This window comes from Columba livia, chromosome 2 (assembly GCF_036013475.1).
Source record: "Columba livia isolate bColLiv1 breed racing homer chromosome 2, bColLiv1.pat.W.v2, whole genome shotgun sequence".
NCBI classification, from domain to species: Eukaryota; Metazoa; Chordata; class Aves; order Columbiformes; family Columbidae; genus Columba; species Columba livia.
The window spans coordinates 1,227,448-1,254,160 of NC_088603.1; the positions used below are offsets into that span (position 1 = coordinate 1,227,448).

General features: G+C 47.9%; 1 protein-coding gene across 3 annotated transcripts in view; it reads left to right on the forward strand.

Annotated features, from left to right (window-relative positions):
• Nucleotides 1-26,713, forward strand: part of SMARCC1 (SWI/SNF related, matrix associated, actin dependent regulator of chromatin subfamily c member 1) — a 76,805-nt gene that overhangs the window by 40,106 nt on the left and 9,986 nt on the right. For 2 of the 3 annotated variants that reach the window (XM_065054909.1, XM_065054911.1), the window contains 7 exons: nt 1,407-1,665; nt 2,551-2,712; nt 12,676-12,731; nt 14,735-14,849; nt 15,731-15,885; nt 19,527-19,661; nt 22,874-23,132. In XM_065054909.1, coding sequence (XP_064910981.1) covers nt 1,407-1,665; nt 2,551-2,712; nt 12,676-12,731; nt 14,735-14,849; nt 15,731-15,885; nt 19,527-19,661; nt 22,874-23,132 — 1,141 coding nt within the window. The remainder of the gene's footprint in view (nt 1-1,406; nt 1,666-2,550; nt 2,713-12,675; nt 12,732-14,734; nt 14,850-15,730; nt 15,886-19,526; nt 19,662-22,873; nt 23,133-26,713) is intronic. The other variant, XM_065054910.1, reaches the window with a different exon arrangement.

Here is a 26,713-nt window from a genome sequence, read left to right on the forward strand (position 1 = left end):
TTGTTGAGGTAGATTGATTCCTCTTTGAAGAATTCTCCTAGCTTATGTTTTAGCCGCAGAAACACTAAAACACTTTTCCTCTAGAGATGCTGTGAGGAGAACAGTATGTTTAGAAACTCTTGGATTTTAAAAAGATATATTTGTTGTTGATGAAGAAGGCTGGTTTATGTGTAGTCCTGCAGGTGAGTGTCTTCTGAACGTACAAGCATCGTATGTATAGCAACTTGATTTGTGGAAATATCCCTTCCCACATCAGGGAACTCTGAACACATGAGGCTCGTGGTTCAGTTTCTGTCTTCTACCTGTCCCTAGTAACTGCCGAGGCACCCGGCACGTTCGGCTGGTGCGCTTGCATTGACCGCTCGGCCGCGTTGGGTGTATCCTCGTCGTGATGTCCCACATACAGCCCAGCTCCCAGTTGTGCCGTTACACTGCAGCAGGTTGTGCACGTGGGAAGCTCAGTCGCTCCTGCGTTTTGCCCTGAGGGTTTGAGATTTCTGGGGGGAAAGATTTCAAGGGCTGAACAGCCATTAACTTCACTTGCTCTTAGCGTTCACGCTTAAACTGACGTGTTGCTTAGTTGGGGAAACTTGGTTGTCACGAGTAGTTAGGTGAGGCTGGGGATGATTTCTGTGCTTTCCGAAGTGTATTAGACTTGTCTTAACTAACTTTAAGAGCAACTGTAAATCTGGATCAGAAAATCTTTGCTTTAATCTGGGAGTTCTTACTTTATCAGGTGGCTTATCTGCATAATAATGGTTTGTTAACCTGACTGCATAACAAAAATCAGACTGTTAACACAGTTGCTAGAGAACTGGTCTCTCTGGCTTCACAATACAGAATGGATTTTCCTCTGGTGTATTGGTTTGATGCTCTTTCATAATGGATCTAAAAACTAGACTTCACCATCATAGTTAGTAGATATGTGTGAAATAAATCCCGTTCCTGCCCCAAAGAGCTTATTGTGTCAGGACATAAATGAGAGGACCCAGGCGTGCCCTCGGGGGAGCGGTTGTGGGAATTACAAGAGTTGGTGAGACTTGGTAGGATCAGCAAACTGATTTCTCTGTAAAGCTTTTCACGTGGAAGCAGAACGGGGAAGCGCTAACTGTGCAAATACTCTTAGTAAATCTCCAATCTTCTGGCAATTCCTTTTGATATAGGAACAGCATAGAACTCGTGTGGTGATCCCTGCAGCTTAAATCCCAGTGAGATGTTCATATTTCTTATGCAGAGTAATTTTGCTACTAGAAAAGAAAATAAGACTTTAAGTAGTTGTCTGATCCCAATTTATTGCTCCATCACCAAAATAACTGGCATCAAATGTTTTTGCATGAAGTGTGGCGTGTTGTTTTGTTTTTCCCCAGAGTGATCAGTGTATATAAGGTGATTTTCATGCTTTGCAGGCTCTGGAGATGTACAAAGACGACTGGAACAAGGTGTCGGAGCACGTTGGGAGCCGCACGCAGGACGAGTGCATCCTGCATTTCCTGCGGCTCCCCATCGAAGACCCGTACTTGGAGAACTCGGACGCGTCGCTGGGCCCGCTGGCGTACCAGCCCGTGCCCTTCAGCCAGTCGGGCAACCCGGTGATGAGCACCGTGGCGTTTCTGGCCTCGGTGGTGGATCCCCGCGTGGCCTCCGCCGCCGCAAAGGCTGCCTTGGGTATGGGCTCGCCCAGCCACTTTGCTTTGTCTTTACAGCTTCATTTGCTTTTAGGTTGCTCTTAAAACCGGCCGTTTCTAGAGTTTCTTCAGGATGGGTAATAAGTTGTAAAAGCAAATCTACATGATACGCAGTTTTGTGTTCTGTTGTTAGTGCAACTGCCATTCGAACTCTGAAAGGCCGCTGAATATCTGAGGGTGGCTCGTGTTCCCCTTTTGTGCTCATTTACTATTGATGACGTTTGCAGGCGCTACCTGGTGGTTGGTGTCACTGTAACCACTGTCACTAGTTTAGCTGTGGGTAAACACACAGCCTAAGCTTCCAGTTTTCCTGTGTGAAATTATCTGCCAGTTTTACGTGTCCTCCGTGGAACCTGATGAAGTAGTTCCTTTCACTGCTTTTCCTTATTTTTCTGTGTAAAAGGGCAATTTTATGTCATTTGGAAGGTGCTCTTCTCTACCACATTTGAGAGATGAAATTTACTACCCAATGTGAAAAGAAGGAACGTGAACATTTGAGAATTCGTTTTGTCACAAGATTTAGCTGCACGTTGATCTGAGCAAATCGCAAGGCCGGTAGTGACAGAACTGATGGCTTTGAACTGAAAAAGGGAAGATTTAGATCATGTATGAGGAAGAAATTCTTCCCCATGGGGGTGGTGAGACCCAGGTTGCCCAGAGGAGCTGTGGATGCCCCATCCCCAGAGACATTCAGCTCCAGGTTGGATGGTGCTTGGAGCAGCCTGGTCTGGTGGAAGATGTCCTGGTGCATGCCAGGGGGCTGGAACGAGATGCTCTTTCCAACCCAAACCATTCTGTGTTTCTATAGCTTTTAATTTGCCTCAAACCCCTCACAACAGGACATTTTCTGTGTGGTTTTCAACAGAGGAGTTTTCCCGGGTCAGAGAGGAGGTCCCGCTGGAGCTGGTGGAAGCTCATGTGAAGAAGGTCCAAGAAGCGGCAAGAGCCTCTGGGAAGGTGGATCCAACGTACGGCCTGGAGAGCAGCTGCATTGCCGGGACGGGTCCAGACGAGCCGGAGAAAATCGGTAGGCTGCCCCTCAGAACGCACCAATTCCTGCAGATGGGGCTCCCTGGGCGCTTTCTTCTGTTTCATAATGAGCCGTAAGTTCAATACGAGGTGGGAATCACTGGTAAGGAGAGCGTGACGGGTCATTCCACTTCCGCTCGCTGCGGGGTTATTAACTCTTGACACTGAATTAACAAACTTAGGACCAGCTTTAGATTTAGAAGTTTTTCCGACTCTTGACATCATGGCAATACCATTGCCTAAGATGTGATGAGTGGTCAAAATTACCAGAGCGGGATGTTTCATGCCGATTCTGGGGGTATTAGAGCGGTTAGAGGATGCTGCCTTTCTAGCATTATAGTTTGGTGAAGCAAATGGAGTTTTATTGGCTCTTTGTGCTGCGGCAGAATTGATAATGTTATATTACACCTGTTGGTAACCAGTTGTAATGTAAGTCTTGTACTCTGAGTACGTTTCTGACCGTGGTGGTAGCAGAAGAGGAACTTGTGATGAAATGACGGGCTGGTTGACAGTAACACACGTTCCTGGCTCTGGGTGTTGCTACCCTGCTGTGCTAACGAGCTCTTGTTTTAGAGCTCACTGTCCATTTTCTGTAGAATTCAGCAGATACCTGGGTACAAAGTCCATTATCTGGAATGTTGACGGGTGCAAATTGTTCACTCATTACTGTGGAGAGTAAAAGCACATCTCGTGGTGGCTGCTTACAAGGGGGAACCACTTTGTCTCACCCCTTCTGTTTAACGCTATTTTGGCTCTTCTAACACAATAAAACGAGACACACAGTTTGCTATGGACCTGCTGCCTTTCCCAAAGACTTTCCTCTCTGGAGTTTGGTTCAGATCTACTGACTTGTCTGTAGATCTTTGTTTTTCTCTCCAGCACTGTTGGCTGCTGTTGTTGTTCAGCTTATCAGAAATCATGTTAGTGAATTTAGTGATGAGATATCCAGAAGCACGTGTAGCTTTGGGTAAATCTGAACAGAATGTGATGTACATTGACTGGAAGGTTTGATCTGGGCTGCGCTTGTGCATTGCATCATTGACCTGCTGTCACCCTGGGGAGAGTCACAAACAAGGTGCCAAATTGTGTGATGGGATCGTAAGGGATCTGCTCTTCATGGCACTCAATGTCCAGTGTGAAACTGCACCTTTAAATCGGATTTTAAAGTACCATTTAACTCATTGTGATATTTTTTTAAATAGAAGAGAAGTTAACAGAGCACTCGGTCCTTTTGCTGCATTTTTGTAGTTCCAGACTCAGTGGACAGGCTTGATAGGAGGGGAGGTGAGGACTGGATGCTGGAAAGGGAACGTTGGCATCTGGAATATCTGCTGCTCCCTGCTCTGCAACGCTCTTGCGAAAACTGACAGCGAGCATCAAAGCTCTGTCGAAAGAGCAAGGTTTGGGGACTATTTTCAGGTCTATAAAACAAATCCACGTGTTATTCCCTCTGGGATTAAGTTTAATTTGATAATTATTATAAAATAAGCTCAGTTTAAGTCAATTTTTTTCTTACTGGGGCTTAGTTTCCGTTTTCCATGTTCTCCAAGTACAGGCTTCGCTGTACGGCGTTCAGGAGCTCTGACGTGTGCTGTTTGGAGTTGTAATTCCTACTCCCGCGGCACGACCGTGGATGTTGCGGCATCACAGGGTGGCTGTGGTTGGAACGGACCTCTGGAGATGATCCAGTCCCAGTTCACCGTTGCTGCCCCCCGCTGATATTGCTGCTCTGGCCATGAGCCCTTTCTCCAGGAGAATTTGCACACAGGTTGCAAATAGAGATTTCAAAGTGTTTGTCGTCTAACCTGGGTGGTTGCAGAGCAGATGACCATAACACGATTATTTCTCAATGAGCTGCGTGGCGAGTTCCAGAAGCAATACCGTCCCGGTATAGTTAATGCGATTGGTATCGGGCTGTGACTAATGGCACAAATGAGGACAAGAGCAGATGGTTCTCCCTGGGGGAGCTGCTCAGCGAGACTGAACTGGGTCACTCGCAATCTGGTGCCTTTTCCCCCAGGCGGGCTCTGCGCTGGGGGCAGCGCTGCAGAGCGGTGTGCGGGATGCCGAACTGCAGCTGCTGGAATGGGGCTGCGGGTTCACGTGGCCGGGCCGGGGGCTGGGTGTTAAAACGGCACTATTGAGAACTGAAAATCCCAGAATGTGAGGGGTTGAAGGGCCCTGGAAAGCTCATCCAGTGCAATCCCCCCATGGAGCAGGAACACCCAGATGAGGTTACACAGGAAGGTGTCCAGGCGGGTTGGAATGTCTGCACAGAAGGAGACTCCACAACCCCCTGGGCAGCCTGGGCCAGGCTCTGCCACCCTCACCCCAAACAAGCTGCTTCTCATATTCCAGCGGAACCTCCTGTGTTCCAGTTTGCACCCATTGCCCCTTGTCCTGTCCCTGGTTGTCACCAGAAGAGCCTGGCTCCATCCTCCTGACACTGCCCCTTTCCATATTGATCCCCAGGAATGAGTCCCCCCTCAGTCTCCTCTTGTCCAGCTCCAGAGCCCCAGCTCCCTCAGCCTTTCCTCACACGGGAGATGCTCCACTCCCTCCAGCATCTTGGTGGCTGCGCTGGACTCTCTGCAGCAGTTCCCTGTCCTGCTGGAACTGAGGATTCTGTACTATCGTTAAAGTTTATCAGTTGTTACATTTTAGAAATAAAGTTCTATCATTGTTCCATGATAATTCAAAAACACTTAATATTGGTGAATTGTGGGCAATGTGGAATGTGACGGGGAAAATATGACCTGAATAAATTTCAGGAGCTGGTGTTAATATCCCATGATATTCTAAGTCTTCATTGTTAGTTTTTCTAAAAGGTGCTGATGGTTCCTTTGGAATTGATACCGGCTTTGGTGGAGTTAGGAACAGCCTAAGGCGGCTGAGCCGCTCTGCTAAGCCAGGGCCTGTCCCCTGCTGTCCAAGATCCTCCCCGGCGCAGGTCACGGAGCACGAGGGGTGATGTTCTGCGTCTGCTTCAGTAAAAATGAATTAAGGAGAGCAAACAAGGGATCCGGCTCTTTAGGCGGGTGATTAAGCTCCAGCAGAGGGAAATACTCAGTACATAGTGGCTTCAATTAAGTCTTCACTGAGTCTGTGTGCTTTGTTAATGGCTTTCCAAAGGTGATTAACTACACTGCCTGCAAATACACGCACTGAATCGGGCGCGAGGCGGCTCCTTGTGCATTTTAGGGCTTATTCTAAGGGGTTATTCACTGGAAGTATTTCTGCTGACACAATGTGTGGGTCCTTCAAGCCGTAGCTCATCTGTGACCGCAAACACTGAGGGAATGCTTAAACAGACAATTAAATTGAACATCTAGTGAACGATTTTGTACTGTTCTCAAATACACACGATAGAAGAACTGCGCACAAGTAGACACACATGGGAGAAGTTATTTTACTTCATTTTTGGCAGGAAGGTTTCTCTTGTGGTCTCCAGGTTGTGCTTTAGCTCTGAAATAACGCGAGCGGCGCATCCTCCGGTGCCGCGGGTTCCTCCGAACCCCCTGAGCTCCATGGGAGCCCGTAGTGATGTGCCCACCGACGGCGTGGAGCTCCGGAGTCCGGCTTGCTGCGCCAAATGTAAATTGCGCTTTAGATAACAGCGGAATTATCATATTCGGAGCCAGGATTTTTCCATAGCTATAGTATTTTTTCCTCTCTGTTAAATATTAATATTCAAGCCTGACTTTTGAGAGGTTGTGTGTATTGCTGTAGTGAGAAGAAAGGAGACGGGGATGTCTTGGGGGCATCTTTAAAGTGTTTGCTGAGCTGAAACTCTTGTTAGTGATTCTGTGTTGATATGTGGGGCTTTGCTTATTGTTCTTGGGATGCCAGCGGAGGTTCCGTATCTGCGTCTGCTGGCGATGCAGTCAGTTCTTGCCATGGAAGTCTTTTATACTTTTACTTGTTGACCTAAAGTCAATTTAACTTCTCTGTGAAGTCACTGGGCTGCGTCAGAAATCACTTACAAGTTCTTCATGTATTACAGAGCAGTGCTCCTCGTTCTTAGAGATAATACGCAAAACAGAACCAGCGTCCACAGAGACTGAAAATGCTTGGTGCTTTGGGTTTGAAGAGGGCAGGGAGAGACGATGTTTCCTTGGGGTGTCTCAATCATCTGCCTCTTGCTGATTTAAGAAACATGGTTAATTTGGTGTAACGCCAAACCCGCTGCGGGGGTTACGGAGCGTCCTTGCTGCCGTGTAAAAGGGATTACGGGGGTTTCTCATGTGAGTCTTCCCCTTCTGTAACAGGGACACGTATCTGCAACCGATCAGTTCCTGCTTGTGTTGTCTGTTACGTATTGTCATTAGCCTCATAGGGTTGCGTTGGTATCGGACTGAAAGGCAGGAGTCACTTCTGTCATTCTCCCGCAGGGGGTCAGAAATAGTTTGGTTTTCTGATCCCTTCATATTTGAATTAGAGATTAATTTTTATAGGACGCTTGTTTTGAGGTACTGTTGCAGCCTGTGGTTTAGAAGTAAAACCTGCTTGAACCCAGCTGAACTTATTTAACCCCTAACTAATAATTGGAAGCTTAATTTTTCCACATAAATGCGGAATTTCAGCGTGGTCCCCCCGGCGGACACGAGAGCAGAATGGTAGAACTGCTGTCACTGCAAGGAAGGGCTGAGGAGCTAATAGGAGAAAACAGTTTTCAAAAGCCATTGACTACAACCTGCCTGAAGCTGTCATCCCAATTTAAAAATGGCATCAGTGATTACAGCCAGGACCAGAAAACCCCAGCTGAATCGGCATCACAGAATCCCAGAATGTCAGGGTTGAAGGGCCCTGGCAAGCTCACCCAGTGCAATCCCCCATGGAGCAGGAACACCCAGATGAGGTTACACAGGAAGGTGTCCAGGCGGGTTGGAATGTCTGCACAGAAGGAGACTCCACAACCCCCTGGGCAGCCTGGGCCAGGCTCTGCCACCCTCACCCCAAACAAGCTGCTTCTCATCTTCCAGTGGAACCTCCTGTGTTCCAGTTTGCACCCATTGCCCCTTGTCCTGTCCCTGGTTGTCACCAGAAGAGCCTGGCTCCATCCTCCTGACACTCCCCCTTTCCATCTTGATCCCCAGGAATGAGTCCCCCCTCAGTGTCCTCTTGTCCAGCTCCAGAGCCCCAGCTCCCTCAGCCTTTCCTCACACGGGAGATGCTCCACTCCCTCCAGCATCTTGGTGGCTGCGCTGGACTCTCTCCAGCAGTTCCCTGTCCTGCTGGAACTGAGGGGCCACAGCTGGACACAATATTCCAGGTGTGGTCTCCCCAGGGCAGAGCAGAGGGGCAGGAGAACCTCTCTGACCTACTGACCACCCCCTTCTAACCCACCCCAGGTACCATTGGCTTCCTGGCCACAAGGGCCAGTGCTGGCTCATGGTCACCCTGCTGTCCCCAGGACCCCCAGCTCCCTTTCCCTACACTGCTCTCTAATAGGTCATTCCCCAACTTACACTGGAACCTGGGGCTGTTCCTGCCCAGATTCAAGACTCTACACTTCCCTTGTTATATTTCATTAATTTCTCCCCGCCCAGCTCTCCAGCCTGTCCAGGTCTCTGATGGCAGCACAGCTTCCAGTGTCACCACTCCTGCGTTTGCAGTAGTCTTACTGTTGTACGTACGTACGTTCTGAGTCTCTGTAGCCGGATGTGTTCCCATGGAATATAAAAGAATGCTTCATTTTGGAAAGCGTTCATTGGCTGTTCTAAAGGGAAAGGATTTTGTGTTTCTGTTTGCCTTGGAACATCTTCTGGGGCAAGTGTTGCTTAGCAGCTCTCACCATTGTCTATAGATTGGTCAACAAATATGCCCAGAGAAGCTGTGGATGCCCCGTCCCTGGTCAAGTCTGGGCTGGATGGGGTTGGAGCAACCTGGTTCCTTCCACCACACCTTTCTATGAAATCAGAATAAGGAAGATTTAACAAAACTTGCCCCAATACTTGCAGGGAATTAGTAGTGAACACTGAGAATCTGTGATAACGCTTGACCTGTAGCGTCTTGTAAATCCACCCAAACTCATCCCGGTTCCTCGGCTGCCGCAGCAACTCACGCATCATCGGATGCTGCTTTTCCAAACACTTAAGATGGGAAACCTCAAAATGCATTTTCATCAGCAAACAAACCCCACCACATTTGAAATGGCGTTTAGAGGCGCAAGGCAGTTCAGTCTTACCTAAAAGACACAAGAATAAACGGATTTTTTTGAGTAAAGCGGGAAAGTTTGTGTCTTTTAGGACTTGATTTTATGGCGTTTGTAGGAGCAACTTCCACAATTATTCCCATATGGCTTTTCCGATGGGATTTCAGAATCTGGCAAGGAGCTTTGCCACCTGTGAACCTTCGTATTCCTGAGCAGATCACATGCAGTTGTGTGACAAGAACCTTCTAAGGAACTTTTCTTCTCCCTCGGAGCATCAATGTGGAGCTGCAGGTTTCTGTGGGATGGGATGGGATGGGATGGAATAAAGCTCTCTTGGTAAAGCTCTTTTTCATTGAGTAGGAGGGATGACACTCCTAAGCCCAATTCGGAGCTCTGCTTCTAGGCTTGAAATAGCTGTCTGACTAAATCTAATCTAGACTTCCCCCGTGACATTATTAGGTCACTAAATCCGAACTCCGAGTTAAAACTTCTGCGGAGATATGTCCCCAGTCTCCATAAACTGAATTATGGTGGCAAATACTTCAGATAAGTAGGTTTATCATCTTAAAATAAGCCAAGAGGAAAACAATTATCTTTCAATCAGACCTTCTAGTAATTTTTTCTGCTGTGTGGAAGGAACTCTTGTAAAAGCTTCGTAGAGAACCGTTGTTATCAAAGCAGAACAGTGTCCATCTGGTTTGCTGCAGTGTAGCACACAGGAATTAGCAGTAAAATGAGGATTACAGAAAACTTAAGGCCAGCTAATGTCTTCAGAGACTTAGAGGTGGATCAGGGCTTTTCTCCAGGAGTTTTCTATTGGTGTGGCAGCGGGTGTTGGAGCCCGTGATGCAAATAAGCTCCTTCTTCAGTGCCCTGTACATTAAATTGTGCTGGAGTGTCTGTTCTCGCAGGTCTGACGCGCTGGACACGCAGCACGAGGCGGTGCCGACGCTTCCTCTCGTCCCTTCTTGCAAACGTGCTGCAAATAAACCGGGATTTCTTGGACATTTAAACAATCCATACGCAAAATACGGGGAAGAAGTGGTATGTTATTCAGACACCTTTGTGGTGCTCTCCATCAGCGTGCTTGCTGTCATTCCTAGGAACATTTAAGATAAGTGTTCTGTAAGGGAATAACGTAATGAACCAAGGCTTAGCACCACGAGATGTGTGCTCAGCACAAGAAGATACTAAGTGCTGTTAAAACCTGTGTTTCTCCTGAGGTGTGTGCGTCTGATGCGGTAACACAGACGGTTTAATTATTTTCTATGTTTTCCTGCATCACTTTGTCTCTTGTCCAGCGGTTGGGCTGCTGTCCTGTCTTCTGTTGGAGACACTGAAGTGAGATGGGAAGACAACCGCTCGTTGGAAAGCAATCCCTAACGCGAGGGCAGGACTCTGCCCATATCTCTAACATCTATTTGAGTGCCAAAATGACAGTAAATAAGAGATACGAAGGAGTAAGAGGCAGTGGCTGAGACAACCTGCCAAGTGTCCAAAGAGCTCATATCATAGATTTATAGAAAGATTTGGGTGGGAAGGGACCATAAAGATCACTGAGATCCCACCCTTGCCGTGACAGGGACATCTGCACCAGCTCAGGGTGCTCAGAGCCCGTCCAGCCTGGCCTGGGATGTCTCAGGGATGGTTCATCCACCACCTCTCTGGGTACCTGGGCCAGGCTCTCACCACCCTCAGGGCAACAATTCCTTCCTCATGTCCAGCCTGAATCTCCCTCCTTTAGTTTAAACCATCACCCTTGTCCTGTCACAACAGGCCCTGCTCAAACTCTGTCCACATCTTTTTTTCTCAGCCCCTTTTAAGTCTGGAAAGGCCACACTAAAGTCTCCCTGGAGCTTCTCTCCTCCAGCTGAACCCCCAGCTCTCTTGTACCTCCTCACAGCTGTTTCCCAGTTGACTTGTGCTCTTCTGCTTTGACCTCTGAGGAGAGGAAGGCTGCTTTGGTCACCAGATGGAGGGTTTGGATGACTGGTTGAGAACCGGAGGCTGTGGTGCTGTGGGTGAGCAGCCTCTGCTCCCCGCAGAGGTGTCCTCCGCACATCCCTGGACAGTCTCTTTCTCCATCAGTCAGTACTTAGGACCCCAGGATGGGAGCCTTGGCAGGGGCTGTCTCGTGTGGTTCCTCTGAAGGTTCAGGTCGTGGTTTAACGCTGAGGAGTTTAACTCCTGGAGCAGCCCAGGGAATTGTGACTGCCCGGAGAACCCAAGGGGTGGTTTTCTGGCGAGCCCCGCACATCTCACAGTGTCCATCAGCAACACCTGGAGCCCTGGGGGCGGTGAGGGCTCACCCAGGGCTGTGGGCTTCTTCAGCATCCGCACTGGAGGCGCAGCTCCTGCTCCCATTGTACAGACCATCTTGGAAATGGTGGCTTTTAAAAAGCTGCGTGTCTGTCCTGTGCCATTGTCCGAGGTGTGTTCCTTCACCCTCCGCTCTGTTTCTGCTTGTTTGGATGGCTGTATTTTGGATTTAGAGGAAATGTAGAGCTTTCAACTGGTCATTTATGTTCTTTCCTTGCTTTATATCCAACCACCGACCAGCTGATGTGCTCAGACGCAATTCCGATCTGGTTTAGCACCTAATGAGGCAGCTGCGGTTGGACCCTGAGGAGCTGCACCACAGTTCATTTCAGTGAGAAGCTGCAGAAAGCGTTGGGGTTTAACTCGGATCGTTTCATCGATCCGCTCTTAGGCCAAGCCCACAGGTGTTGGGGTCACCACAGCTGAGGAAGCAGCAAGAGAATGAAGGATCAAGGTCTGAGCGAGACCGGTGTCCAGGAACATCCACCACACAACTGCACCTTCTGGGCCAGGTTCTTTGATTTAAGCTTCACTGTTCAGATCAGACTCAAGAGATTTGGTTTGAATGTATTTCTGAGGGCTTGGCTACAGTTTCAGGGAGCTTTGGGGAGAGCTGTGTTTGGAGGGGCAGTGCAAAGGGCCGTGTAGGACTGGAGAACCAGTTGGTCACGTTTTTGCAGAGCAGCAGGTACGAAGGGTGAGAAATGAGGTTTCGGGGTTTCACATTAAACTGCTCACAGCCTCAACTCAGGTGGACTTTGGGGCCAGAAGTAACAAGAGATCCTTAATATTCATAAACGGCGTCGGTGCTTTAGCAAATTTGCTGCTTCTTAATGTTACTGTTGTGTTGAATAATTATTTTGAAGTCCGCTTTGGAGAATTCTGGTCGTTGCACCACCCGCAAAGCAGGATGTGACTGCCGGTGAGGTGCCACGCGTGACGATGCTCTGGACGGCCCTGCCACCCAGAGCGGCTCGGGGCCTGGTGCTGAGGGGAGTGACGAGTCTGGCAGCACCGTAATTGAGGTTAATCACGTTACCGACAACCATCTCCCGGATCAAATTGGCTGTATCGGGAACAACGTTTTATAATCCTGCGACTCACCAGTGGGAATTGCTGTCGGGCTTGCAGACTGCACACCTGTGCATTCAGCTGTCCCTTATGTAGCTGGAATTGAGAGGCTGGGTGGTTTTGCTCTGCACAGGTAAAGTGAGGCTTTCAGCAGCACAGAGATAATGTGATGTTTTGTCACACTTGTTGGGCTGAAAAGAAAACCAGTTAAACTTAAATTTGCAAGTAAACTCAATTTTTTTAAAAACTCAAGTTAGCGGAATAAGCTTTTAGTCTTGCAGGAGTTTGTGTTGCGTGTGTGTCTTTAAACCACTCTCGGTGGAAAACAGACCATTTTAATTAACCTTGCAATAAATGTTGGGTATGACAAATGGATGCCAAGGCGATTCTAAATGCTTTGCTTACTTGTTTTCTCAGATGGAGCTGAAGAAGAAAAGATGGAAACAGAGACAGATGGGCAGCAGTCCGAGAAGGTAAGCTCGGCTCGGCACGCTGGTTCTGAAAAGGTAGTTGTGCTGCTTACAAACCTGAATTACTATGTTTTAAAATGCCTGCTAAGAGAGGTAATGACGTGTTCAAAGGGAATGGTGCTCAGGCTCCACAGCGCTTCGTTATCTTACGAGTGATTTAGTCTCAAGTTATATAGAGATGTGTCTTTCACTGGGCAAGCGAGAGGGGTGAGACATGGGTGCGTGGTTTTCTAGTCCTTAGAAATGAAGGTTGGGACTGTGAGGAAGTGTAAAATGGGCAGTATCAATTAATTATAGAGACGCAAGCGGCAGGACATTGGTGTTGTGGTTCACGGCTGGCAGGGCTGTAAAGCAGAATGGCTTTGAAACCTTGCCCTGGAGAAGTTTGTCTTGTGACAAATTGCCTTCCCAAAGTTGAAGATCAGAGAGATCAGAGCTTTCCAGGAAAGGGTGAGTGGTGTGGAGCTGAACAGAGACCCCGAGTGCAACTCTGCCCCGGCTGCATCGCAGCTCTGCAGCGACAGTGTGAATTACGGATCTGTGTGGTCTGCACAGTCACCTCCAGCTTGGTGGCTGTGGGACGGGGAGATCTGTCTGACTGCAGCAAGGTGCCCACAGCTCCGCTCATCAGTAAAATTCCTCATTACACGACTCTGGGATTACTATTGATTTATAGGTATGTGTATTGTGTACTTTTGATATTAGATATAATGCATCCTGCCTGTAAAAATCAGGTATTTAGAAATTAATCCCTTCAACGTGTTGATAGTGCCTATGAGAGGAAACGGCCTCAGGTTGTGCCAGGGGAGGTTGAGGTTGGATGTGGGAACAATTTCTTCCCCAAAGGGCTGTGGGGCATTGAACAGGCTGCCCAGGGCAGTGCTGGAGTCACCAGCCCTGGAGGGCTGGACAGACGGACATGAGGTTCTCAGGACATGGGGCAGTGCTGGGGTGGGTTATGGTTGGACTCCATGATCTTGAGGGGCTTTTCCAACCAAAAGGATTCTGTGATTCTAACAATGCAGATGTTTGGGGTTTTTACATAACCCCATGTCTACATCTCTTAAATCATCTATAAGAACAGCACTGGCTCTAATTAAACTCGATTTCAAGTAATATCCTGGAATTAGAACATCACTCTGCTAAACGAATAGCGGTGGGTGCTCATGGAGTCTGCAGCAACAGGTGGCATTCCTGCGTTGCCTGTTTCGCCGGTGGGGTTGAACTGGCCTGAGTGCTGCGGCGTGAAGTCTCGGTGTGAATTCTCAGGTTTCAGGTAGTTCCTTCACTGCTGTCCTGACAAACAGTCGCTTCACTGAGGCAGAGCTGAGGGTTGAAGAATTCTTGGGCAGAGCTTCAGAAGACACGTTATTCCGCAGGGCAGAATAAATAAGAAACATGCAGGTTTGGAGTATTTTCAAGGGGGAAAAAATGATGCTTCCAGTCTTAAACATGAAGTTGAGGTACTTAGTTTTAACAAGAAATATTTTCACTTTACTTCCATTTTGCAAACTCTCTTCCACCAGCTCCTGGACAGAAACAGCCTCCTGTAACACGTAATTCAGTCGTCGCATTTATTACCACAGGATGCTGTTGTGACCACGCGTTCTGCAGAATTTGGAGCTGTGAGGACAGGCGAATTCTGTACAAATCGTTAACACGACAGACGCTGGAAAGGGTCTAAAACTTCTGCACAAGCTACTGGAATGAATGGGGGCAGCATGGGATGAGATGTGGGCCAGAACGTGTTCTTATGTCATCTTAGCTCAGAATTTCTTGTACCCCCAGGTGAAATTTGGCCTGGGTTACCGAATTTGATAGACTTCTGTCCAGTATAGTGCTTACTTTGTTTATTCAGGTTTCTGATATAATTGTCAGAGTAGGCTTGAGTGTAGTGGTCAGCCTTTAAAATCTAATCCCTTCCTTTATGATAGCAATTTAATTTGAAAGCTATAAACCAAGTTAACTGTGAATCTCATTCTTCAAACAATCTCTCATCCCATTAGGTTGAAAGCAAAGCGGAGAGTGAAATTGAGGAAGGCGATAAAGCACAAGAAGGAGACGATGAGCGAAACGCAGAAAAGGAGCAGGACGGCGAGGCGCCCGCGGAGCCCAAGCCAGGTAGCGGCTCCCAGCTGTTCCTCCAGCTGTGGCGGCTTTAACAGCCTCTTTGTGAAGTGCCTGGAATAGACCATCAGCTCAGCTGTGGCAGGAATATTTCCTCTTGCACATCAGGCTGCTTCATGGTTCAGTAGTAAATATTCCAGTTTAATTTCTCTGCAAAGCTCAGGCACTAAATTCTTTCCCTGAGCTGGTTTTAGAGCTTTCTTTTGCTCTGCTTAGTGACGAGGGAAGAAATTGCCATAGCAATAGGCTATGACCACACATAGTGTGTGTGGGTCATGGAAATTATTTTCTTTTGCCTGTATTCCACACCATTTGGTCATTTTAGATGCGAAGAAATGGGACCGCTCACTCCTACCCTTATCGGTTAACTCAGCTTCCCTGCAAAGTGATGCAGACCCTTTATTTTGACAGGCTAAAGAGTACTGGGGTTTTTCCTACATTATTCTTAACACATTCCCCTTGTACCACATGAATGTACTGTTTATCCTGGAACTTATATTTAATATTTTAGCGTCAGGTAGAAGACAACGTGTTCAGATTTACATACAAGAGTAGATACAATAATGGAGTTGATGGGCGAATGCAGCCCAAGTTGCTCTGATGAGTTAAGCTGGTGGCAGAGGGTGAATTGACAGGATTGAAACTAAAAGCGTTCAAAGTTGCCCCGTTTGTTGGGTCAGATCCTCTCAAACTGGAATTGTTCCCCGGTCAGCGTTTGGTCGAGTAGCAGCGCTATAATGCCGCAATATGACGGTGTGGGGCTGAATTAATTTGTTTGACTAATAGCAGCGGGCACAGTGTCATTCCTGTCCCGATGCGATGCTGTTAACGAGGGGACAAGGGACGTAACGGCCTTGGCGGGAAATCTCTTTCAGAAGAAAAGGAGGCGGAAGAGAACAAGGAGAACGTTGATGCGAGCAAAGACAAAGAAAGCGAGGCTGGGAAGAAGAGAGTGGAGCACGAGATCTCGGAAGGAAACGTAGCGACAGCTGCAGCTGCTGCCCTCGCCTCCGCTGCCACCAAAGCAAAGGTTTGTTTGAGCCAAACATCCACTGGCTCCGTTTCCAGTTCACATTAGAACTCCTCTTCAAATGCTCCTTTGTTCCAGATCTGTGCCATTCCACGGTCTGGTCTCTGATACCTGGAAGGAGCAGAAGTGCCAGCTCCAGTTTCTGCTGCTTGGACTCCAGAGTGAAATAGCGCACAAATTTAATTTAGGCAGCTACTCTTATGATTGTGAAGTTGATGAAAATCCCTATGAAACAGCCCCAAAATGTGTGTGTCGCTTTTGGAAAGGCTGTTCTGTGCTCGGCAGGTCCGTAGCGCTGAGCCTGTAGGGCTGGGTGACAAAACCCTCGCATTGCCTTTTTCCTGGTGCTGTTCGGTGGACTTTGCACGAGCCGCCTGTAAAACAGTGTGATGTTCAACAGTTTTACTCTGTAAACCAGTGTGATGTTCAATTCCAGCATTACAATAATTACAGACACCCATTTTTGTGTTAGGAGCTATTGTGTGTCTGTGAAGAGCACGTTTTTCTCTTCCTATCATTAAACTTCTCCTTGTTTGTCTATAGTCCCTTAATGAGCTGTGAGGTTTGTATCCTATTTAATAGCTTTTCTTTACCCTATAATTACTAATTGCACGTTGTCCTTCGCTTTCTTTTTGCGGGAACCAGACCGCCCTCACTTCTTTCAGAATATCTTGTTTCAAAATCCATTTTTTCTTTACCTTTTCTTTACATTCAAGCTCTAGTTTGGGTTTGTTAATCACTTTTGGATGCAGCGCCAGGTTCCACCTCACCTGCTTTATAGCTACCGAAAGCAAGGCGTGGATGGTGGTTATTTCCTGGTGGCTTTCCAGGCCATAGCGAGGTGCTGCATTTGTTGTACCAGCTCTTGCAGTCTTGATCTTGGACTCTTGTACCTCGAACATCAGGCTTTTTTCCCCACTGATCTCCTGCTTTCCCTCCTTTGGCGATAAAAAGAGCCGGAGGGAGAAGGGACTTGGCTAATGGCACTTTTCTTTAGGGTAATAATATTCTAGAAGAATTTCAGCATTGTAATATATTGTTTCCTGTAACATAATGAGGATGTCCAGGTTCAGCAGGGATTTCTCTTTCCACTTGTGCTTAAAAATGCAGGAATATTAAGGCTTTGAGTGGGCTGTGTATTGGTTGAGAGAGAGTTTGGTTCTTCGTAATAAACTCAAGACCTGGCCACAAGAAGAGCTGTTACAGAGCTGTTTTATATCAGAAGAATATTGCAGTTGACTTGTGAGGAGAAATGGGGGTAAAAGGCGAGTTCTTACAGATTATGGCTTCTGTTCAAACGATATTAGAATTCAAGTCCATTTTCCTCATTTTCTTCTCAGATCTCTAAGTCAGTGCAGGCTATTTTTTCCCTTTCTGTGCGTGAACAGCCCCCGATAGGACCCGTCCCCTCTCCAGGTTGCTCTTGGCTTTTCTCGGTTGGATCCATCACTTACCTGCCAAAAAGGACTGTCCGTAAGTTTTCCCATGGGTGTAAATGTTGCTGATAAGCTTTATTCCCAGTCTTATATGCTCCAGCCTCTGACCATCATACCATCGAGCACTTCCCTTTGCCTGCTGAATTAAAACCCTTTGCTTATCAGCCCCTGTTTTCACGTGTTGTAGGTCTTTAGAAACGTAGGATTCAGGAATAGAAGGCACCCTGTTGCTCGAGTCATATTTCTTCTTTCTGCAGGCGGCCGCGTCCCATCTTCTGCCTACAGGCCGATCTAATTATGGCTTTAATTGGTTTCTTTTTGCTGCTGCTCCAGAAGCCACTGCAGGACCTTTTCATCTCGTGCTTGAGCGTACGCGTGGCAGGACGGGGGTTTTCCCGTTCTGTGCCTTAACTTCAGTATTTCTGTGTTATCTGCCGCCTTTACTTCTGTTTCATTCATCAAAGACAGGTTTTATTCCCTCTTGGCCTTCCAAAACAGAAACTGGGCGAAGCATCTCATCTCCTCTCGCAAAATACGAGCAGGGAAGGAAGAAACAATAATACTTTCTGTGCCTGTTGCAGTTTCAGTGAACTCAGACACAGCATTCCAGGCCCCCGATGGCGTCATGTACCATCTTCTTTTTCACTTCTCTGTCACTTATAGTGCATGCAGCAGCGTGTTTATCATGCAATTTAAATCGCTATTAGTTTCATCTCACTATTCTTCAGTCAGCAGAGAGGTGGTGATGATTGGCTCTTGATCCCTGTGGGAGCGCTGGGTAGTGCCAGGCTAAGTGTGATCTTTTTAGGAAGAAACCTGCATGATCATTCCCTCTCTAGTGTGCATTTTGAGACCCGTCTTTTTACTGAATCGTGTGCCTTGCTGATCTTATCTTCATCTGGTTTCATTATTACCTTTGCACACATCAAGCCAGGCGACGTGAATCAACAAAGGTGCTTCTGTCCCTCTGACTTCTCGTACAAACGACTCCGTTTTACTAAGCTGTGCTAATTGAGGTTAAATTTTCCAGTTCTGTCAGCTCTCGGTTCCTTTATTTCACACGTGCGCACCGCTGTTTGGTCAGTATTTAATTGAACAGCCTCTTGAATTTCTCAGTCCTGTGCTGCTAGATGAGTTTGGGGGATCCTTCCAGCTCTCTGAAGCTGATTTAAAACTAAACGTAAAGTCTCGAACATCCATTATGTAGATTTACTGAAGACCTGTTTTATTGCTGGCCGGTTTCCAGAGCTGAATGCTGTCAATTGACACAACAAATTAGCGATGGCAACACTCTCATACATTTCTGAGAAGTTCTCTTTAGAACTGGGATTACCAGGGAGCTTTACAATGCTGCTTTCCTCCAGCTCCGTATTTGTGCCGGTTCTCAGCCGAGGTTTGGGGCGCAGTTTGCTAGAGATGAGGTCCAGCTTTGCCTTCTTGCCTCTTTCCGCTCACCTTTCCCCAGCAGCCAGCGCTCCCTCCCGTCGCCCGTGGATGTGCCACTGAGGACGTGTTGGACGCCGGTCAGGGAGCACCCTGTGGCTGTTAACACGGGGACTCCCGGGCCTGCGCGTCGTGGGCCTTGGATGTATTTCATTTGGAACAACGAGCTTTTCACAAAAGCTGCTAGAAGGCATCATTAACATGCCTTTCACACTTGGAAAATGGGAAACGCTTTCATAGGCTGTCTCATACATCACAAATATACACACATATTTGTATCTTGTACCATTTATCTGTAAGTGTGTATATGTAAATGGGGTAAAGCCTTTTAAAAAGCCTATTTGCCTCTTTCTGCAGTTTGCTTTTGCAATTTAAATGCCACTTTGCCTTCAGCTTTCTTCTACAATAGGAATGCTATGCAACCTGGTTCTAAAAGGAAGCTGGAGATGGTGGTGGGGTGTTTGTTAACGGTTCCTTCTCGCATCACTCCTGTCCGTCTCGCATCGCTCCTGTCCGTCTCGCATCACTCCTATCCATCTCGCATCGCTCCTATCCTTCTCACATCACCAGCCCAAGGTGGAACCGCTGCGCTGGGAAAGCTGAGGGTTTGGTGGTTTGGTGCTGCACGTAATGGGAATACATTCAACAAGATATTACCATGTAGCTGCTCAATATTTTAATGGCTAGTTGGCTTATTTATTCCCTTCAAGCGCTTTATTTTGTGAGTCGTGTGTAAAGCAGAGCCCTGTGTTTCGTCCTCAGCACCTGGCAGCAGTGGAGGAAAGGAAGATCAAGTCCCTGGTTGCCCTTTTGGTGGAAACACAGATGAAGAAGCTGGAGATCAAACTTCGCCATTTCGAGGAGCTGGAAACCATTATGGACAGAGAGAAAGAGGCGGTAAGTAGGGGCACTGAGCTGAAATTCTGCATTAAATCAGAGATGTGTGTGTGCCAACAGCTGCAAAACTAACGACTTCAGGTGGCCCTCGCCTTTCTGCGGGTCTTTTTGCCTCAACTAGAATTCATAGTTACTCCCCGTAGTAGTGTTTGAGCTCTCTCCTTTACCCACATCTTCCCTTAGCGTAAGCAGCAAACTGGTAGTATCCTGGATTTGCTTCCTAATCCTGGCTATTGTCATTTAAGCATGAATGTGGAATTGGTCCTGAGCCTTTATGTGAGATACCTGAGGTACAAGTGGCTTTTCCATGTAGAGAGAGTGAAGTGGATGGAAACCATAATTCCCTATGGGAAGGGAAAGCAGCTCTGTCTGCTGCTCCTTCCTGGAGATTTGGGTTTAAACACGTAGTTCAGGGTTTTTGTGCTCTACGTTCTCAGTAGCTCTTGGGAAAGTCCTCCAAGTGGGTTGGATTTCAATTGTGACACTGTTAGCAACACCTTTCTAGAGGCTATTGCATCCCTAAGGTGAGGGTATAAGATGGCAGAGATGCTCTCGCTGCCCGTCGGTGTCTGGATTACACATGACTTACTAAGGATTAATTCCCATATAGTGCTACAGGCTTTCCCAGCAGCGGTTTGTCCCCAGCTACTGTGAAGATGACCCAGATTTTATCAGAGGCTGGTCATTGTTTTATTTTTCTGTTGCGTAGCTTTCTCACTTTCACCAATAGGCAGTTAATCTAGATGAGTTTAAGATAGCAAATCATAGTTCTAGGGTTTTTCGTATTCGCCCTTCCGTGCGAGTCGAATGGAGTGCGCACGGTCGCTTTGGCGCTGGCCGCGTTGATAGAGTTTGACGGGCTGCGGGCTTGTGTGGCAGCACAGCGCCAGGAGGAGCGGCTGGATTGCTCGGCACCCTCAACCGCGGCAGCGTGGGCTTTGCCGCTCACGCTGACTGGCAGCTCAAGAAATGGACCTAACTAGTTCAAAAAGGTTCTCCATGGATGTCTTTCTTTGGGGATATATTCTGTTAGTGACAGGGGGATTTTTCCGTTTGAAGGCATGTGACATTTTCCATTTTAAAAATGTGCATAGAAATGCTTTCCCGTGACTTTCTGGTGGTTAAATTCAGTCTTTTCACCTGGCACTGTGGATATTTAGTGGGATAATTAAAAGCCATTGCATACTATGCATATGTTCTTATTTTCAGCACCGGCTTTTTCTCGTAGTAAAGGTGATGGAAGGTGTTAAAAGAAATGTGTGCTGCAGGCTGGAGGGCGTTAGATTTGGGGGAAAAACACATTGACTTTGGTCTTTAAGCTGAAATAGTTTCAGTGCTGCCCACTGTGTGTCTCACCAGGATCCTGTTGGTGGCAGGAGCCTTGTTGACCCAGAATTTAGAACAGCACATGGATGTTTCTTTACCCATTTCTGTTTGGGGAGGAATTACTTGCTGAAGATTAAATTGTAGGACGATGATGGTTGTGGTAGGAGTACACGTTGAGTGCTGGTAATAGTCCCTTCTGGTTGTGAATGGCTTCGCAGCAGTGCGGAAACGTGCTGTTGTAAATGTGGAGATTGTCAGGGGTGTGGTATTTGTGATTACAAACCAAAGCCGGGGCTGGTTGAGCGGCTCAGGTGGTGGCACCGCGGGCTTGGCGGAGTTCTGGGAGGTGACGGGCAAATGCCCGTTACTAACAGACTCTCCAAGAGAAAAATACCTTACTGCCAGTTGTCTTGATGCTAATCCGGGGTCGTGTCCATAAAGCTGCTCCTAAAGCGGTTACAGCAGATGCAGGAACCTGGGGCAGAACCACGCGCTTTGGGCTCTGCAGCAGTTCGAAGAGCAGCTTGTGTTCTAACTTGTGTTTATTTGCCTTTTTCCGCTGCCTTTTCCCAGCGGGGGGGAATGTGTGGAAGGGAAGTTCTCACTGCTTTTCCAAGCTACAAGGTGTGTTTTCAGACACCGGATGCTTGTGAAGACTTTGTTTTAAACTGTAGTAGGTGACCATTAAGAGAGCAAAGTGGGAATACAGAAGAGCACAAAAAGAATAGAAGAAGTCTGGTGTAGCCGTGCTTCTTGCCTGAGCCTTTGTTTCGGGTCACTTGCAGTAATTCTCCCCAAACTGCCCGTCGCCTCCCGAATCTGTTGCCACACATGCACAATTACACCATTGGTGTACGTGTCTCTTCGTTTTATCAGGTTCTTCCCGCTAACGTATCAGATTGGCCAAGGAAAAAGGAGCCACGGCAGCATGAATAATCCCATTGTGGTCCCTGTGCACAGCGAGCGGGCCCCCAGCGAGCAGGATGTTTTATTCATCAGGCTCTGTCTGGATCGGGGGCAATGGCTGCGGGGTTTTGTTTTCACCCGCGCTTTGTCGGCAGCGAACTGCTCACACAGAGCCTTGCGGGAGCTGGGCGGGGGGCTCGGGGAGCTGCAGGCTGCCAGTCTCCCCAGCAACCTCCTTTGCAGATAAGTTATGGAGATTCTCTTAAAACGCTCATCAGATATTTGTAAACCAGTCACACAAATCCATACGTCGAATTGCTTGAGAGTAATAGACGTAGAAATGCGTTATGATTTGTTAAATAAGTCAAACGTCATACGCTTCCTTAACCATGACATGATCAGGCGGATAAATGCCCAATAGCAAGAAATATTGTCTGTAGCTTGGCTTTTCATTTGGGGCTTGCTCAAAATCGAACAAAGCACCTATTCTGTGTTAAATGGTGTAAATTACTTGAGGGTTGTTTTAAAATAATACACTTCTTAATCATTGCTGTCTGGATATCGTGATGTCCGGGTCTTACACTTAAATGCCCAGAGTAGGATCCTGTGTGTAATCCCTGCGCCCCTGCTATTACACGTTCTGCTTCGATTTTTCCCTACAAAATCCCTTTAGTTTCCCGTTCCGCTCGTTGCAACGTGCAGAAGGTTGACAGCAAAACATGAAGTTTCTTCTAGAAGTGTGTTAAGGCTGGATGTTGTGCACGGTGATTATTGAGTAGCGCCTTAGTTGTGTTACTGAGAGATTCTATAGGACAAGACAAGGTGAGTTCATCTGTTCCAGCTGGAAAATGGTCTGGACCCGTTACCAAAACCTGCTGCGAATCAGGCAGCTGTGTGGCGATAGGATAGGTGTTTGATTTGCAGAAACGTGTTTTAAATGTGTCGTTGTTTAGTATTTTCTTTGCCTGTTTTTGCCGCAGCTGGAGCAGCAGCGACAGCAGCTGCTGACGGAACGCCAGAACTTCCACATGGAGCAGCTGAAATACGCCGAATTAAGGGCTCGGCAGCAAATGGAGCAGCAGCACAGCCAGAACCCCCAGCAGCCCCACCAGCACTCGGGGGGGCCCGGGCTGAACCCCCTGGGCACAGCGGCACATCCGGGGTTGCTGCCCCACCAGCAGCCGCCCCCGTACCCCATGATGCACCATCAGATGCCGCCTCCTCACCCACCGCAGCCAGGTAAGAGCTGGAGGGACGGAATCCCTTTGCGTTGGTCACCGTGGGAGAGACGCTGCCAGGTAAAGCGGCACGAGGTGCGATGGGTGGTCTGGGTTGCGTGGCGGTTTATAACGGCGCTGCTTAGAAAACAGAAACACGGTTTGCTGGGAAGATGAGCTCTGCTCGTACCGCAGCCTCATTTTATCGCTCCTGCCGCTGTGCCAGATGTGCAGGTGGAATTTAAGGGGGAGATTTCCTAGCAATGTAAATACATACCCAAAAAGGGGGCAATAAAAGAGCCAGATTGTTCTCATTAGCACCCAGCGACAGGGTGGGCGCAAATGAAAACACGTGAAATTCCATCTAGACACAGGAAAGTTTCGGTTTCCCTGTGAGGGTCATCAAACCCTGGAGCAGATTGCCCAGCGAAGTTTCCATCCTCAGAGATAGTCACGCCGAGCTATAACATGAAACATGGAGCTGCCACTAGGTACAATTTTCAAATGTTTTTTAGCTCGTTTGTGTTCCCTTTGGCTTTGATAATGCCCAGTGATTTCTGCTCCTGCAAAAACAAACATTCCCTCAAATTCAGTTCATGACCCCCCTATCTGTATAAGAACCCTTGGGGGGAAGGAGCAGAAGATTCCAACACCCCCGTGCCCCACGCGGGGCTTTGCTTCCTGGCCCCTGCCCTTCGCTTGGGTTTGACACCCCGTGAGCGTCACAGAACCGCCTTGGTCAGGAGGGTCACCCCAAAGTCCCCGTCCAGCCTCCTGCTCGGGGCTTCTTGAGCTCTGCCTATGTCCAAGGGTGCAGATATTCGATATTGCTGGTACCCGAGGACGGAGGAATGAGGTGGCGATGCGACTGCCTCGGGAGGGGGAATGTCCACTGGGCATATATAATATTATGGCCATTGATTCAAAACAACTATTTGTGCTTAATGGCAAAACTAACAGCCCTGCTGTTAGTTAACTAAGTTACTAAGGGTATTTACAGTCTCACTTTGAAACCATTTGACTGTTAGAAGGGATTGGAACTACCAGATACTGTATTTTTGCTGGGAAGATGCTTGTGGGAATGAAGGCTTTTCTATGCTTGCTAAATGTTGTTGAAATGATAGTTTAAAATAGCGTAGCACCTTGGCGTGTAGTGGGTTGATTAGACTGCAACATCGGAGAAACACTTCTGTCACTTGTCAACTGTGGGACCAAAAACCTCATCAGTTATTAGCCAAAAGTATTTCAGAAGATCGTGTATAGGCTGCTGCTGAAGAAGGTGAAAAGTTTGGGGTGTTGTAATCATAAATAAGACGTGGCAGCGAGAAAGGCTGCGGGTGGCTGAGTTTTCGTCTTGGGAAAAGGCCCGTGGTGAGTGTGCGGTTTGGGAAGGAGCAGAAACACACAGTGAACCAACAGGATTCGCAGGTGACCGTGAAATTGTGAGGCACCTGATCCAACCGCGTGGATCTCCACAGTGGTGAATGGTGACTCAGTCAACACGCGCAGTGACGCTGGGTGGAGAGGAAGGTGAGAGCTGGGCCCCTCCCGCCCGGGGTGCTTAGCCGGTTGTCATTCCGAGGGGTGAGCCAGCGCGCTCCTGGCGTCACTGTGCTCTTGCGGACCAGGAATCCTGATGTGGTTGTGGGAACTGCTTTGTTTTTTGCAGAAATTGAGTTGCGAGAGTGATACAACCTGCTCTGTGTAGATTCAAAGGACGCCGCAGCTCGATTTGTGTGTGGCGCGGTATCGACAGCTGGGGCGGGTTCACTTGCAGCGGGATGAAGAAACGTTCTGTGAAATGGAAAAATGGCAAATTGAAAATGGATTAAAGGAGGGAATCATTGCATATCATTAGACCAGCTCTTACTCACAAGCTGCTATTGAGACTGAAAACGTAACAAGATTAAATGCATTGTCGTATTCACTAGGGGACTAATAGAACTTCATTTCTAATATATTCACATCCTTGCTTCACATAATACCTTATTACTTCACCCCCACCGTAATCAGCCAGGCCGCGTGTCCCCGGTGATCCCTCTTGGTGTATATTGCGGGGAGCGTGGCGCTGTGTTAATTAGTCAGTACATCTCTTTTTCAGATTCAATTAAAATGAGTCAATAGATTGACTTTTCCACCACCCGTCCGGTTAGGGGGTGACGGACGGCGCTCAGCGCCTCTGGTTCCCGCAGCGGTGAAGCTCCTGGTGCCGCCAAACCCACGCGGATCCGGGACTCAAATCCTGCGTTTACCCAGCACTTTACTGCTTTAATATTGTAGCGAAGGGGAGAATTTGGAGGCCCTTGGAGAGCTTGCAGGCAAACCTCGGTGCTGCTTCTACCACCGTGACTCACAAACCGACCCGATTCTCTGTTTCTGCGCAGAGTTTGACTCCGCTCGACAGATCCGTGTATTGTCACGGGGAAATCCCTGCTGGAGCTTCCTCCGTCTCCAGAAGCCTCACCGAGTGCCCAAGCGGTTGTGTTTTGTGTGCACACACCGTGTGTTATATACGTTAAACAATAATCCCGTATCGCATCGTGTTGTATCCGTGATAAATCCTACAGAACTTCTGTTGCAGCCTACGTATTTTCCTTATGTTCACATTTTTAGGGCAATTGGAGTGTATTTCTTGGGGCTTCAATAGTCCAATATTTTTACAACAGACCTTTGTGTACGTGGAACAGCAGCAACTTTTGCTGCTCAGTTACTGATTTGGGAACCTTTTAAACAAACTGGTGGACTTCACTTTACTGTCCTTTGACTTATGACTTTATCTTTGTCATAAGCTCCTCCGCTGCAAAACCGCACACGAGTCTTTTGGAGTGTTGGACGTGCCAGAATGTGGAGTGTGTGTGTAGGTGAGTTTCCCCTGGTAATCCCTGCTAGAACGGGCGGAGCTGCAGCAGAAATCAGAAATCTCTCCTTTTGCTGCTCCAAGTCCTGTAGACAAAGCTCAGGATTCAGACGTGATTTATAAGGAGTATTTTCCGTACCGGAGCCCTCGGCCGCTCTCCAATAACAACCCGCTGCCCCGAGGTGGCCGCATTTCAAGGAACCTCAGCACTGAATACCACAACGTATTGGGCTGTAACGAGGTTTTTGGCTGCGGAGAAGCCACTGGGCCGTCTGACCGCTCTGCGGGAAGAGCCGACCCGCTCGCTTCGCCGGGGAGGAGGATCCCTGACCGTGAGCGGTAACTGAGCAGCACCGGTGGAAACCTTCCAGAGCACAGCCCCAGGCTGAAATACCTTTGCAGTTTCCTCTTCAGCTGCGCGGTTTTAACTCCAGACTTTACCTTGGTTCTCACTGATGTTTTCAAACAGGTTTCTGACCTTCATAGTGGCTAAAAGTGTAACTGTTGATTCAGCAGACCGTGAAGAACACGCTAAGTCGGATGTCTTTAAAGTGATTGACGGGAGCTGAAGAGATGGGAGGCAACGCCGTGGTGAAAGGATCTGAACGGGCGTTTGTAAATGGAATTAGAAATATAAGATACTGCTTATGGCTTTTCTGGATTCAGAAGCAGTTAAGCCAACTCTCTTAACTGGAAGGTAATGGTAAAGCCCTTTCTAGAAAAACATTCTTTGGATTAGGTGTCAG